The 14603-nt window shown below is 50.3% G+C and overlaps 4 protein-coding genes across 9 annotated transcripts in view; 2 read left to right on the forward strand and 2 right to left on the reverse strand.

The window, feature by feature from the left end:
* Positions 1-4398, forward strand: part of RHBDF1 (rhomboid 5 homolog 1) — a 36731-nt gene extending 32333 nt beyond the window's left edge. For all 3 annotated transcript variants that reach the window (XM_065030730.1, XM_065030731.1, XM_065030732.1), the window contains 6 exons: positions 292-355; positions 822-916; positions 1788-1863; positions 2370-2470; positions 2725-2878; positions 3635-4398. In XM_065030730.1, coding sequence (XP_064886802.1) covers positions 292-355; positions 822-916; positions 1788-1863; positions 2370-2470; positions 2725-2878; positions 3635-4054 — 910 coding nt within the window. In that variant the 3' untranslated portion in view covers positions 4055-4398. The remainder of the gene's footprint in view (positions 1-291; positions 356-821; positions 917-1787; positions 1864-2369; positions 2471-2724; positions 2879-3634) is intronic.
* Positions 4399-4529: 131 nt separating this feature from the next.
* Positions 4530-7856, reverse strand: SNRNP25 (small nuclear ribonucleoprotein U11/U12 subunit 25). 3 transcript variants are annotated; one of them, XR_010466317.1, is made up of 7 exons: positions 7643-7856; positions 7463-7553; positions 7283-7388; positions 7109-7183; positions 6047-6109; positions 4803-4883; positions 4530-4729 (listed from the first exon to the last, which is right to left on the reverse strand). XR_010466317.1 is itself a non-coding variant. In XM_065030737.1 (6 exons), the coding sequence occupies exons 1-5, from the start codon at positions 7751-7753 to the stop codon at positions 6055-6057; spliced, it is 438 nt and encodes a 145-aa protein (XP_064886809.1). In that variant the 5' UTR covers positions 7754-7856; the 3' UTR covers positions 4530-4729; positions 6047-6054. The 3 variants fall into 3 exon arrangements, 2 of the variants coding, with proteins under 2 accessions (XP_064886809.1, XP_064886810.1); XM_065030737.1 differs by lacking the exon at positions 4803-4883; XM_065030738.1 differs by lacking the exons at positions 4530-4729; positions 4803-4883 and adding an exon at positions 5462-5675.
* POLR3K (RNA polymerase III subunit K) lies at positions 7686-8384 on the forward strand. The gene is made up of 3 exons (XM_065030739.1): positions 7686-7899; positions 7973-8060; positions 8140-8384. The coding sequence occupies exons 1-3, from the start codon at positions 7789-7791 to the stop codon at positions 8265-8267; spliced, it is 327 nt and encodes a 108-aa protein (XP_064886811.1). The 5' UTR covers positions 7686-7788; the 3' UTR covers positions 8268-8384.
* A 378-nt stretch (positions 8385-8762) lies between these two features.
* GTF3C1 (general transcription factor IIIC subunit 1) overlaps positions 8763-14603 on the reverse strand; it is a 43986-nt gene continuing 38145 nt past the window's right edge. For both annotated transcript variants that reach the window (XM_065030725.1, XM_065030724.1), the window contains exons 33-37: positions 14235-14521; positions 13115-13751; positions 11577-11616; positions 10615-10807; positions 8763-9152 (exon numbers count right to left, since the gene is read on the reverse strand). In XM_065030725.1, the coding sequence (XP_064886797.1) occupies positions 8931-9152; positions 10615-10807; positions 11577-11616; positions 13115-13751; positions 14235-14521 (1379 nt within the window). In that variant the 3' untranslated portion in view covers positions 8763-8930. The remainder of the gene's footprint in view (positions 9153-10614; positions 10808-11576; positions 11617-13114; positions 13752-14234; positions 14522-14603) is intronic.

Genomic DNA, 14603 nt, shown 5'->3' on the forward strand with positions numbered 1-14603 from the left:
GATTGCTGGATGGGACAGCAGCTGCTCTGGAGACCAAGGGACATGGAGCCAGGGAGTTGCTGGGCAACTGTGTGCTCTCGAACAGCTGCCTTTGTGCTCAAGCCACGATCTCTGCTCGCTGGAATGAGGCTGTGGCTTTGATCAGCACAGTCTTGGCTGATCTGATGTAGCCAGAGACAGAGGGGAGCTCTGGGACCGCAGCTTTGGGACAGGGGCAGTGCGGTGACTCCCTGCGGGATCCTGCTGGGGAAAATAATTCCTCTGGCTGATCTCTGCTTTCTGTTGCTGCAGGGTGTGTGAGCAGCCAGCCTCCATGGAGCCGCATGAGTGGCCGGATGACATCACCAAGTGGCCGGTGAGCATCGCTGGTGGCACGGGGCCTGTGTGGGCAGCCAGAACATGGCATTTACATCCCGTTCTGCAGAGCCACAGCTGTGTTGGTGGAAGGGGTCTCTGCTGCTTGTTGTCACAAATATCAGATCAAGGCAGCCACAGCTTTATCTAGCCAAAGTTTGAAGCCCTCCAACAACAAAAGTTCCCCCCTACCACCTAAAGCCCTGAAAGCCCTGTGCCCTGCCAGGGTGACAGGGCAATGGAGACTCAGCCCAAGTGCTGTTTTCATGCCTTGTTGGAGAGGAGGTGTTGACTGAGGCTCTGATGGCTTGGGCAGGTGGAGTGTCAGTCACCATCTTACTATCAGAGGGAGGCTTTGGGAGGCCCATGTTTCTGGGACTGGCTTCTTCCCAAGGGCCTGTTTTGACCTCACGCGGACAGCAAGCAAAGCCATGGCTGTCTGACTGCAGCCTGTTGTCATTTTCCAGATCTGCACAAAAAACAGTGCTGGGAATTACACCAACCACCTTCACATGGACTGCGTGATCACAGGCCGGCCCTGCTGCATTGGGACCAAAGGAAGGTAACGAGTTCTACCTGTACGGAGAGGGGCTGGGTGTTGAGCTGAGACACAGGAGGCCCTTTTCAGGTTGTTGCCACAGCCATTTGTCCTCCTTGTAGGAAGTCACACGCAGCCAGAGCCGTGCTGGGAAGGGGAGTTGGACAGGGAGCCATGACGGGTCTCCCAGGTGGAGCAGGACTCTGGGATGAGCAGGAAATAACAGCCGGCCTGAGTCTGCACTGCAGCAGGGTATCTCGCTCAGCTGGTCCTGTAGTTTGGATGGACTCTGATCCAAAGGGGTTAAATATTTCTGCTGGGGAGTTTTTCACATTTTTTTGGGAATGGACATATTGGTCCTGACAGACTATATTGGCCTCAGCCTGGTGTCCTTCCTCATGTTGCTCGTCAGCTTGAGTTATCCAGTGTTTGGGCCTGGCTTTCCCTGCTAGGGAGAAAAATCAGTGCTGCCCCAAGGAGCTTCTCTGTCCCTGAAGGTCATGACAGGACACTCTTGGCTGAGCCCCAGCTTTCCACTCTGTCCGCAACAGAGGCACAAGACTCCCCAGCCCCAGAGACACAGCTTCCCTGAGCGCTGGTGGTTCGTTCTCAGCTGCAACTGGCTCAGCTTCAGCACTTGTGTGGGAGCCCTTGTAGGAAGGGTGTTAATCTCTGGGAGTGGCTCAGGCTTGGCTGTGAGAGAGAAGCAAGAGGTGTGTATGGAGGGCGGCACTGGCCTCAAATGGCAATGTAGTGGCATATGTGTTGCAGAGATGCTGCAGCGTCAGGGGCAGCTGAAGGTGGGGGCGTGGGGCGCCTGTGAGGGCACAGGATTGTCCATTGTGCCTTCCACACGTAACTTGTTCCTTGTTTTGATTACCTGTGCCTCCCCCAGGTGTGAAATAACCTCAAGAGAGTATTGTGAGTTTATGCGGGGCTATTTCCATGAGGAGGCAACACTCTGCTCTCAGGTGAGTGTGGAGTTGGCTGTTTGTGCGGCTGCCCTTCTCCCTCCCGCTCCCCTTAGCAGCTCAGCAGGATCTGGGGTGCCCGTGGTGCGGTGTAGGTCAGAGTTCTGTGTCCTGTCCCGCCCTGAGCACAGGGGAAGTGGCTGATCTAGACTGTAGTGACAGAGTGCATCTGTGCCTCTCTGGAGTCCAGTTTAGGACTTAGGCTGGTAGCTACAAAAGCCCAGGACAGGACCACAGTGGAAGCAGCAGGAGGATGCAACCCCCTGCTCCATGGGTGAACAAATGCAGACATCTCAGTTTGCGTGTGTTGGGGTAAGGAATGAGGGCACAAAGCTGCCTTTGGTGGGGTGCGTTCACATGTAACTCGGTAGTGGAGACAGGCTGGGACTCAATGCAGTGGAGAAGAGGGGGGAGAGCCCCCCTTTCAGAGCCAACTGCAGCCCCTCCTTGGCCTTGATAAAGGACGGTGCTGGCTGGTGCACCTCACAACCCCTCTTCTGCCCTAGGTGCACTGCATGGATGATGTCTGTGGGCTCCTCCCTTTCCTAAATCCAGAAGTCCCTGACCAGTTCTACCGCCTCTGGCTGTCACTTTTCCTCCATGCTGGGTAAGCATAGGTATAAAGCTTCCACTGTTCATGTGGGGTCCCTGGAGGTGCTGTGAGGGCTGTTTTGGCAGTCCTGGGGGACACAGCAGGGCCTGAGTTTTGTCCCTGCTGAGGTTTATCATGCCGCGTTTGCTGGGAGGGATAATTAGAATAATGGGTGAGGCCACAGCAGAACCTCTCAGCAAAGAACACAAACAAGCACAGGGATGACTTCAGCAGCTGCTGCTTCAGCTCCTGTACTCTGAACTTGGCAGGATCCTGCACTGTCTGGTTTCCATCTGTTTCCAAATGACAATCCTGCGGGACCTAGAGAAGCTGGCAGGATGGCATCGCATCTCTATCATCTACCTGCTCAGTGGCATCACCGGGAACCTTGCCAGTGCAATATTTCTACCCTACAGAGCAGAGGTGGGTCTCCTGCAGACTGGGGTCCCAGTAACTTGCCCTGAACACAAACCTTTCCTATGTGCCTGTGATTCACTGGTGGAGGCACAGACACCAGCGCTGGGCTCATCTCTGCAGCACATGGTTTGTGCAGATTTGCAGCTGGAAGTCTGGCTGCAGTAAGAAGGGTCTCTTGTAATGAATGGGGGGCTTGTCCAACCCCAAGGTAAGAGAGGCCCCTGGTGGGCTGGGAATTGAGAGCTGTACATGGTGCCAGAGACCCCCCACACACGAGTGGCAGGCAGAAGCAGGGTAAAGAGCAGAGCTCACTTTTCCTACAGACTGTCCCTGTCCACATGCCATAGCTGGAGCAGTCTGATGTCACCATCTGGCTTTGCTTTAGAAGACTGCATGGCAGGATCTGGAGGACTATCTTCCAGGTCCTTCAATAAGGAGAAGTACATGGTGTGTGGGGGGAGCCAGGAGATTGCTTTTAATGGCTTCTCCACTTTGGTGACTTAAACCAGATCTGCCATTTTTAAAGATAAAGTCTGTTCTGGTGCTTGCTGGCCTCACACCTACCTTGATCCTAAATCAGACCAGGCCCCTTTAGCTCACTGAACCCCATTATAAGGCAGAAGTTGCAGGCTGCAGTGTCTCTTTCCCAAGAAACACTGAATGAGGAGTTGCGTGATAAAAAACTGTAATGCCTGGAGCTGGCTGCAGACACCAGGCAGATGGGATGTGCTTCACACTACCTGTAATGCTCTTCTTCCACAGGTCGGCCCTGCAGGATCCCAGTTTGGGATTCTGGCATGTCTCTTTGTGGAGCTCTTCCAGAGTTGGCAGATCCTGGCACGCCCGTGGAGGGCTTTCTTCAAGCTGCTGGCTGTGGTGCTTTTTCTTTTTGCCTTTGGCCTCCTGCCTTGGATTGATAATTTTGCTCACATTTCAGGATTTATCAGTGGTTTCTTCCTCTCCTTTGCCTTCCTGCCCTACATTAGCTTTGGGAAGTTTGATTTATATAGGAAGCGATGCCAAATTATAATTTTCCAGCTCATCTTCATTGCACTCTTCTCAGGACTTGTGATTCTGTTCTATTTCTACCCCATCAAGTGCGAGTGGTGCGAGTTCCTTACCTGTATACCATTCACAGACAAATTCTGCGAGAAATACGACCTGGATGCACAGCTCCACTGAAAGGCAAAGACTGGCTTCTCGAGCAGGCACTGGAGAGGGACCGTCTTTGCGTTCGCTGTGCCAGTTCCGTGTGGACAAAGCCTCTAATCCAATGACACTTCTAACCCTGCCCGTGGTTAATTTAAACTGTCTCCTTAGCACTTGGCAGGCATGGTTTTGCCTTATCTCAGAAGACTCTGACAACAGAACTTTGTGCCTTGTTCAATTGTATTGAACCTTTTTCTGCTGCCATTATTTTTATTACACTAGTTTCAATACTACATTTTTAACCAGAGTTGTTTACTACTGCTAAGGTGGTGATTAAATGGTAAGGTAGCGTTTTAGCTACTGTTAATTGTTCTGCATAGTCTGGCTATGTTTGTTACTTTATCTCACCTACGCTGTTTCACGTACCAGTAGAATGAATCCTTTTCTACCACCCAAATGCATCAGATGCAGATTTGCAGCTGGAAATAAGGGCCTTAAAAGCCTCAGAAAACTAGAAGGTCTCTTTAATCGTGAAAGTCCACTCCACGTACAGCTCAGAATCAGACACTTCAAACAGCAAACTGCAAGAAACACGTGAGAATGTCCATTCCCCTGGAGTTTGTTTCTCCTTGAAATGTTACAACCTTTTCCTCCAGAACGTGCTGGATCCACAGCCTGGTCGTGGTAGGGCTGGATTCTCTGCTCTCTCTGTTGGAGAAAGAGGATATCTGGCAGTGACAATAGTTCCTGTGTGCTGGGCTCTCACCACCACACAACCCACCTGGACAGTCCAGGGGGATCGGCCAGTGCCACAGGTGACCGTGGGGTGGGTGGCTTCTCTCACGACACATGGTTTATTACACTGGATGTTGCAAATGTGGCAGCATTGAAAGAAGAAAAGTTACTGTGGTCACAAAGCACCAGTTTCTATCCCGGCCGCAAAACAAAAGACCAAGCCTTTGGAAAAGCTGCTCTTCAGACACAGTGATTTGTGTTATTAGGTGTGGAGGGGAAGCAGAAATAATTTCAGGCTTACTAAGCTTGAGAGCCTTGGCCAGCTCTTGTGTTTGTGTGCACAGCTTTCTAAAAATAGCAGTGTAATACCAGAATTATGTCTACAGAGGTTACAAACAGGCAAATATACGTGCTCCTAGTGCTGCCTGTGCTGGAAGTATTTTTAAATGCATCAATTGCACAGAAATACCATGACCAAAAGTTGTTTAGTGGTGTGTCCTGTTTTCTGAGAACACTGAATCAGTTGAACTCAAGTTTCTATAGCCAGAAAATGGAGAAACGGAGAGACAAAAACTACAAGATGTGTAAGCTCAGGTGCCTTTCCCTAACTCCTTGGAGCTTGCAGTAGTTAAGGAAGATTGCTCAAAACACACCCCCTGTGGAACAGCAAAGCACAAGCTGCGTTTAGTTGTCGCCTGTGCTGATGCGCAGCCCTGGGACATCTCTGTCAGCTGCAAGTGCTGTGAGCGGTACCGGAGCACCAGGAGAGGGTGGGAGAACAGCCACTGTCGAGCCACACAGGAGGAGCCAGGTGACGTGGGCAATGGCGACTGCCTGTGGCACAGAGAGACCTCTGTCCTCCTGGGGGTTAGTTAGCACCGGGCCATGTTCCTGGCAGTGACTTCACAGATTCAAGAAGCTTTAAAGAAAGCAAAGTCCTTGACGCAATCACAAGGGCAAACAAAAGAACACTGCATTCAATGAATCTCGAGACATTGTGGGATCAGACTTGGAGTCTAAACATAAAATAGAGTTAGAGATACACCACTGCCAGCACTAACATATAATGGTGCATTAACTGAAGGAGCTGAATTATCATCCCCGGCCCTGAGAGAAGCACAGGCAACATGACCAGGGTGTGGAAATAGCCCAGAGAGAGGGCACAAGGCTAATACAGACACTGGCATTCGGAAATGCTCTGCTACACCAGCTGCTGTGAGCCTGAGCGCTAAGGGCTGGGGAAGAGGAATGTGAAGAACTGGCAGATCTTAATGGATATTTAGGACTTACCTAACAGGTTACTTCCGAAGTTTCTTTATGAAGCTGACCTCATCCCGGTTTCTGATGCCGTACCTGAACAGAGAGTTATCCTGTTACACGCCAGTTTCCCAGGAACCACAGCGTTTGAAATCCAACAGCCTCCTCTTTCCCGGGGGGACACGGACACCCACCATCACGTGCTGTGCTCTAATCCAGGACAAGTTAAAATTCTCACTTGTGTATGAAGAACATGCTGCCAGCACTGACGGACCTGATCATCTGCGTTTTTAACTGCAACACCCACTTCAATGCAACATGGATCACCCATGGCTCAGTCTTTTGAGGACAGCTTTCATTAGGGCTTTCTTGCTAAATTTTAATACTTCTGACAAGCTTTTCTTACTGGTCTGCACGCCACAGCTCAAGTGCTCAGAAGCAGCTCCTGCCTTGTCCTGAGAATGGGCCTGGAAACGGGGGAGCGATCACTGGTCTCCGATACGCGGACAAGCAGGTCCAGAGCCAAACACTCTTATGCTTTGCGTGCGCTTTGCTTGTCATTCTTCCACCCTCCTTCATACATTTCCACCTCAGCAGCTCCGCCAAGCCCTCTGTGAGGGTGACCAAAGCACTGCAACAAATTGTCCAGTGAAGTTGTAGAGTCTACATTCCTGGAGATACTCAAAACCCAACGGTGCGCAGTCCTGAGCAGCAAGTTCTAGCTGACCCTGCTCTGCTCTACTGCCCTCACACTCATGCTTTTTCTTACAGGATACCTCAGGTGTAACCTTAGCAAGCACAACCCATTCTGCAGCAGTTTGGCACGGCCAGCCAAGGGGCAACGTGTCTGAGTACCTTGGTGTGGCCTGAATTGGACAAACACGCTCAGCACAGGGCGGCTGGGGCTGAGGAACTACCCGAGGCATTCGTGTCCTGCAGACAGCCCCTCGGGCTGGGTGCAGAGCAGTGTCAAGTGCAGGATCGATCCAAGCCAGGGCACCCGGTCCCGGGTTAGCGCTGCCTCTGCAGATGCTGCGAGGGCTCTACCGAGGCTTCTCCAGCCCCACAGACACCACAAGAGACTTGATTACTCACTCTCTCAGCTTCTTTCTGTCATCTGCCAGCTTCTCTCCAGCGTAGGTTAAGTGGTACGTCCTCCATATGTACTTCCTAGGGGAAAAGCACGCCGGGGGAGCGGCGGGCGGACCCGCTGGCCGGGGGAAGGTGCCGCGGGGGGTAAGCAGCCCGACGCCCGCCCGTCCCGCTCACCAGCTGAGGTGCTGCACGCCGCCCTGCCGGGCCTGCCGCAGCTGGACGTGCCGCCGCAGCGCCTTCTTCAGGTCCAGCACCGAGGCGTTCTGCACCACCACCACGGCTGCGGGGGCACAGAGCCCGGTCAGCGCCCCGGCCCCCGCCCGCCACCCCCGTCCCGCTCCCGCCGGGACTCACGCACGATCTCGCCGTCCGCCTTGCAGACGCGCACGGTCATGGCCTGCCCGTACTCCAGCGCCACCTGCGAGCCGATCTCCTCCGCCGTCACCTGCGGGCGGCACGGCCGGGACAGCCGGGGCTGAGTCCCGCCGCCCGCCCCGGGCCCCGCCCGCCCGCCGGCCCCGGCCCCGGCCCCACCTGCGGCGGGAGGTCGCAGAGCAGCGGGTCCTGCACCAGCCGCGCCAGCGCCGCCTGGAACAGCTCCAGCACCTCGGCGTGCGCCAGCTCCTCCTCGGGCTCCGCCGCCATCGCCGGAAGGGGCGGCCGGGCCGGCGGAAGCGGCGATGCTGCTGTTCTGCCCGGCCTGCGGTAACGTGCTGGTGGCCGAGGAGGGGCCGCGCTGCCACCGCTTCGCCTGCACCACCTGCCCCTACGTGCGCAACGTGACGCGGAAGGTGCGGGGGGGGCGGGCATGGGGCCGGGGGGCGGCCGCGGCGGCCCGGGGCCTCCTGACCCGCGGTCCCGCAGGTGACGAGCAGGAAGTACCCGCGGCTCAAGGAGGTGGACGATGTGCTGGGCGGCGCGGCGGCCTGGGAGAACGTGGACTCCACCGCAGGTAGGGCCGGGCCGGGCCGGGCCGGGGAGCGGGCCGGGGGGTCGGGCCTCGCCTCACGTCCCGGTGCCTCTCCCCGCAGAGCCGTGCCCCAAGTGCGAGCACCCCCGCGCGTACTTCATGCAGATCCAGACGCGCTCGGCCGACGAGCCCATGACCACGTTCTACAAGTGCTGCAACGCGCAGTGCGGGCACCGCTGGCGGGACTGAGCCGCCCGGCCCTGCCCTTCCCCGGAGGGGCCGCGCTGGGCCCGGCCGCTCGCCCCGCGACGAGGCCGCGGGAGCCCCCGGGTCGGGCGGGTCTCTAATAAACATCCGTGGGTAGAAGGGCCCGTCTGCTGTGTGGTGCTTTAAACCCGGCTTTAAGCCCTGGGTAGGGCTGCCGCACAGAACTGAACCTCCAGAAGCTGGGGCGCTGACCCTTGTTTCACACAGCGCCGCGGTCCTAAAAGCACACGGAATAAACTAGTGCCTGCACAACAAGAAACCAGCGTTTAAAATACAGGTAACTAAACTAAAGAAGAATTACCAAACCTTAGCAGTGAAACAGAAAGCAAAGCAAAGGTGAAGTGTCACTGCTGGGGCCTTCTGGGGAGGAAAAGAAAAGAAAAAGGGGCCTTTGCTGTGCCCCGTGGAAACCACATCACTGTGAACTATGTGCTTTACAGTAATTACTGCTAAAAAGATAATATACTTAAAGTGGTATTGAGTATTACCTGTATCTTAACATTGTTTTATTCTCAGTTTAAATACATTCAAAAGTAAAAAAGATATATAACTTAAAAACATGGAGCACAAATCGTAATATTTAATCTGCATCAACGCTCACTCCTACAGGACAAACCAATTTAATGTAACTCGGCTTTACCTCTTTTATACAGGGATAATCTGCACCCATTTATTCCAGTTAATTTCACCAGGGAACACTCTTCCCAGCCTGAGAGTGCAGTCTGTCGTAGGCTCGTAGTATATTGTTGGGGTTTCGCTCAGTTTGGGATTGTTTAGCTGTTCTTCCACAACTGGCTGAGAAAAGAGCGACACCAGGGCCGGCTTTTTCATGTAGAATCGTCTGATACAACCAAGAGTTTCCAGACCCTGCAGAAAAATTCACATATTTTAGCTTGAAAGTTGCACTGAAAAGAAAAATCGACTGAATGTTGTTCTACCTAGAGGGTTCTCAGAAACGTTAGATAATTGATCCTAAAAGTGGCTTCACGCCACCCCCTCAGGAGGCCGTGGGATGGCGAAGGTTACAGCACAACAATGCACGTTCACATAGCTGGGTATCTGCTCACTCGTCACTTTCAGCGCAGCAGCTGACATCTGGATATGGATGCAGAACACATGTTCAACAACAGATCTCAACATTTAGGACCAGTTCCAAATCATTTCAGGCTGGTATAGGTGTAAATCCCAGACTTCTGGGTCAGTTCTTGCAAACGGGTTATTGTTTGTTCCCACAGCAACACCCCGCAAGGCCACTGATGTGCTGAAAACATCTGGTGTATATCCAGTCAGCTCACATAGGTATGCATCTGGATTTACTAATACTTGGTATATTACAGATAAAAACTCTGTCTATGGTTTTAAAACCTGTTCTTATCAAATTAATTGGCAGAGAAGTTAGGTTCGAGTTCTGCAATCTGTAAAATGTATAAGCAATTCCTTGACTTTGTGGACGTGAATGAGTTGCCTGGAGGTCTGTACCGCTCTGTGCTGCTCTGCCTGTGTCCTGATCCCAGCTGCCCAGCACTGTTGCTGCGGCACAGGACACACGGACAAGTTGTGCTGGAACGCCCAGGAGAGAGGATGGCTGCTCAGTGTGTAAACACAACTTGCCTTGTCACCAAAATGCATGAGCCTTTGGGCAGAAATATGGCATTAGTAAGGGAAGTCACACTGATGGGAAAGACTGCAATACTACTGCTCTACTTAACATTTTGAATCATTGTTAGAGGAAAAAAAAAAGTTTCATTTGTAATATAGCAATGGTGGCAATCAAACTGCAAGATGTGGGGAAAAATATGAGAAACACAAATTTTCTCACCATGTACTGATTTACAATTAAGGATGTAGGCCTTTAAGCAGCTCTTAGGACAGAAGCTCTTATTTCCAGTACTGTCCAGCAGACACATTTCAGTTTGATTCTTATGTCAAAGACTACCCATCTGAAAGGCTTATGAGGAAAAAATTAAGATGAACTCTATGGTGATAAAGACTGCATTAAACAGCCCAACTTAATATTTCACAGTGACAAGCCACCGCCCTTCAATAACCAAACAGAATTTCAGCTGCATCTGCAGCCATTTCAGAAGCAAGGTCAAATTTCAAAATCAGGCATATGGTAATTCCAAGGGCAGGTAAAGCAGCTTCTTTCCTTCCTCGTTGTGATCAGTAACTTGCTCTGGCTTTGCTTAATCTGCACTAGAGGGAGAAGATTGTTTTTCATGCTTCATTCACAATCCCATTTTCCTGGGACTTCCAGCAAAGCAGCTGCTGACTCCTAAGTGCGGAAGCTGAACCAGATTAGAATTCACACAGGTGATGGCTCACGTACCTGCAGTATCTCTAGGACGGCAACAGGCTGCAGCACCCCCGCGTAATGCTGCAGCAGCGTGGCCTCCGTCACGCCTGGCTTTGTCATGATGTGGTAGAGCACAGCTTCCATCATCCCCTTACACACAGGCTTATTCAGGTTCCCGTCCACAATCCTCCACGGTCTCCCGATAAAGCAGACGTTCTCACAGGCCCTGCAAAAGACAATTTAAAGTCAGCTCTGTCAGGAATTGCTCTTCTAGATTCTCCATCATCATATTTTCTGTTTAACAAAAATTCTTACAACATGCACTGCCAGGGTTTGCTCACACCCTAGGTGTAAATTCTGCAGCTGTTTGGAGCATGGGCAGAGACTGGTGCTGATCTACTCGACAGTTCCACAGACGTGTGGAACACATGAGGTGTTCACCACCAACACACACTTTCAGCTCCATTACACCACCCAACAACTACCCTGAGTCTGGATGACCAGGAAAGCCTTGTTTCACTTGTTTGTTTGTCACTAGCTCTAATAGCCTTCAAAAGTTATCCAAGACCAGCTTCAGTCTGCAACGTGCAGCAACGGTGCTCAGACAGGAAACCAAATTCCTCGTTTTGGAGTCAACAGACAGACCCTGCATAGAAATTCACATTTCACATATTGAAGTTTCTCCAGGCCTTTCCTGGGCACGTGGAGACTGAGACTCCCTGACACTGGACATATTTGAGAAAGAAAACTAATTTTGTTTCACTGATATTTAGGAGCTAGTTGTTTTTTGGCAAAAAACATGTATCAATTTTTTTCAGTATTTGTATGAACACGAGTAACGTTAAGAAAAACAATGGAGGAAAGCACGGAGCTTCTCCATCATCAGTGCTCGCTACCCATCAAAGCAAAAAACAAAGGTTTGCACAGCATTTGCTTCCAGACGTTATTTTGGTAGCGCTAAACGTTTAGTTATTCTGCCGATCTCTGTTACTCACCGGTCCCTAGCTGCCTGGGATATATCTGTTGTAGAACTTCCTGGAAAGAAAAGAACACACAGTTTTTAATTAACCTTAACTCTTTATCTCGTGGAAGGGAAGTAAAAGGTGTCAATGCTGTAAAATGTAACCGCTTATGCTAGAAAGTAACGCAAGCAAACTAGGGCAGGTGTTGTTCTGGGCTGCATGGGGAGCGCTGAGCGCCACTGAGTGAGTGTCCTGACCTGCCTGCGCTGTCCCACACCTCACAGCCACAGCCGTCTGCTCCAGCAACACCTTTGTGGTTCCGCTCCCAAATCACAGAAGTTTTATTCCTACAAGTCTGATGACATGGGTGAACAACAGGTAATTCTACGGATGGAGAGAATGGAGTTTCACACCGAGCTACGCAGGGTCCCCGCCTGCAAGCACTCAGAGGTTTGTTTGACGTGATGCTTCTCCTCGTCATACAGAAGTTGAGCAGAAGTCTGAGCAGCTGTTGACTGAACACACACTCAAGATTCCAGCAGGGCTCAGTTTCAAAGTGAAGGCTGTCTCTGCAGCTTCCATTCTACATTATGTCATGGGTTTTAATTACACAATTACTTAATGTAGGTAGCTCTACCACGCCCAGAGGCTGACAGCTTTGGCTTAAGCACATGGAAACCCTTCAGCAGCAAGACCGGTAAGAACGCTGTGCCTGATAACGTAACTGTTATTTTTTCCCTTCTGTATTACAAACAAGTAAAGGAAGTTAAATCAAAACAATACTTCAGTAGTTCCATGTTAAGAACTACTGAGGTATTTGCTGCTCAGACAGCTGAGTCCATTTCCTGCAGGAAGGCTCCAATTAAACACTACCAAGGTCTGAAGACTCTACGATCAGTCTGCACCAATTCGCGTGGCATCCTGCAGCTGTAAACGTGGGTAGCGGCAGATCTTGGCAAAACACCGCACAAGCAGTTAGCTTGTGATTCAGTCTGAAATCAGAGCTGATAACAGCAAAACCAAAATAAAATCCCCAACAACCTACTTAATGTAAAGCTTGGCAAGAACTACTAGCTATTAAAAAACAAAACTGGCAGTAAAAAGGAAATGAAAATTAAGTCAAATTGGGTTACAAACAAGGCTATTAATCTTCTCACTGGCATGCGCTGCTCTCTGGTGAGTGGTTTAATGACTTTATAACTTTCAGTCATGGGCATTCTAGTTATATGTACACCAGAAGCACTGTGTTTTGTAGGTTTGGAGGTGTCTAGCCTTTGGACTGAAGCCAGAGATGCAGATGCAAATATGGTTTTGGAGAAGCGTAACACATAGAAATGAATTTCTAAGGAAAACACATTTCTGGACTAGTAATGAACATTCCAGCAATAGGCATAGGAAGGAATCTGTGATGTATCTGAAACCTCCAAGACCTCCCAGGTCAATGACAACTTCTGTCACTGCTACGGCTTCATAAAGAATCTAGTACTTGCTTATAAAATGGAGCTACCCGTTTGGGATCAACTGATGATGAGCTAGTCTCTATTTCTTGGATGCAGAGAGCTCCTACTTACCTTTAGAGACTCCAGGGTTCTCTTGTAAGTAGGAAAGATCATCATCCTGCTCATTAGCTGATTGCTCAAGGCCAGGGATCTGCTTGTCGTGCTCAGGGCTGACCTCCTCATTCTCTACTTCAAGCTCTTTGTCATCACAACAAGATTTATCGTGTTCCTTGTAAGTGTCTGCATCCACAGCACCTGGGTGTTCTGCCTGCCCTCCCAGGGAGCCTGTTTCTTCATCCGTGATTACAGTTTCTGTCCTTGTAACGGGATCAGTTACACCTTCTTCAAAGTTACATTCATTCGCACTTCCCACACCACTCTGTGAAACCTCACAGAGCTGATTGCCATCTTGAAGGACATCATTTTGAGTCTTGCATCTCTTCCTCGGGGGTTCTTCATCACTGACAGATGGCGTGTCCTTCCCCAGCTGCTCCTCCTCTCTTGAATGTTTCTCTCCCTTCTCTGGGTCTGTGGGCAGGCGATCCTGTTGGACATCAGGGAGGGTGCTGTCTGCACCTTGCTGATCACAGTCATCCGGTTTGTTCTTCAAACGTACTGAATGTAATAGCCATGGCTTGGCAAATACTATTGCAACCAGTCTTACAGTGTGGCCTCCTACTTCCAAAACCTGCTGCATTTCAATTAGGTCCTATTGGGGAGAAAAAAAAAATATCTCAGGAACGTTTAACCAGATATCATGGAATTGCCATCCTTAACTGGCAGCAAAGAAGAAGAACTTAGTAGAGCATTCAGTTTTCTGTCCTGCTGCACTGAAGCTGGAAAGATGTTTTGCCCCTTCAACTGTTCTGAAATTACAGCACAAGACACGTTTTGTTCAGCTTAAATTAAAATGTAACTGGCAAAGAGTATTTTGCTTCCAAAGGTGAATGTTAGTACCTCTAAATTCCTGAAATGCCTCATCTCTGTCTTTGACTAAGTGCTGCTTTAATTTTTGCTCTTCCTACATTTGAGGCAGGACAGCTATCAGGTATTGGTATGTGATCTCTTGCCCAACAGAAATAGCTTTGTTCAGTTTATATTTGCTTCCTACAGCCTGTAAGATTGTCCTGTTCAAGGGGAATACTAAACATGCAGACATTAATGTACAGAAAGCAGCTGGCTGTAGAATCACCTGAATGTACTGCTCCAAGCTCCTGGTGCGTTCAGGTTCCACCTCTTCATAGCTGCAGAAATGTTTGCTCAGCTCAGCTTTGCAAATTCCAAAGTGGGAAGTTGCCTCTATTGCATTACGGATCTCCAGAACAGCAGCTGCATCTCTGGGACTATAGCCATAACGCTCGGTGCACTCATGAAGAAACTGATCAACCTCATAATTTTCTTCCTGGACTTTTATCAGCCTGGTGAAAGTTTCAGGGAGGCAGGAGACTCCCACAGTCATGTTGTCAAGCAGAGAAGAAACTGCAAAGCAAATAAAAAACAAGTGCATAAGCTGTGAAACAGTTGGTACTATGCAATACATTATAGAAATATAAATATTCTG

Source organism: Columba livia, chromosome 15, assembly GCF_036013475.1.
Source record: "Columba livia isolate bColLiv1 breed racing homer chromosome 15, bColLiv1.pat.W.v2, whole genome shotgun sequence".
NCBI lineage: Eukaryota > Metazoa > Chordata > Aves > Columbiformes > Columbidae > Columba > Columba livia.

Bases quoted from the DNA above. Each gene is read 5' to 3' on its own strand.
- SNRNP25 (XM_065030737.1), bottom strand. From the start codon at position 7,753: ATGGCGGCGGAGCCCGAGGAGGAGCTGGCGCACGCCGAGGTGCTGGAG. The intron at 7,389-7,462 runs GTGAGTCCCGGC...GTGCCCCCGCAG, and splicing joins GGCGGACGGCGAGATCGTGC to CCGTGGTGGTGGTGCAGAAC. The intron at 6,110-7,108 runs GTGAGTAATCAA...CTCTCTGTTCAG, and splicing joins GACAGAAAGAAGCTGAGAGA to GTACGGCATCAGAAACCGGG.
- POLR3K (XM_065030739.1), top strand. From the start codon at position 7,789: ATGCTGCTGTTCTGCCCGGCCTGCGGTAACGTGCTGGTGGCCGAGGAG. The intron at 7,900-7,972 runs GTGCGGGGGGGG...GCGGTCCCGCAG, and splicing joins TGCGCAACGTGACGCGGAAG to GTGACGAGCAGGAAGTACCC. The intron at 8,061-8,139 runs GTAGGGCCGGGC...CTCTCCCCGCAG, and splicing joins GAACGTGGACTCCACCGCAG to AGCCGTGCCCCAAGTGCGAG.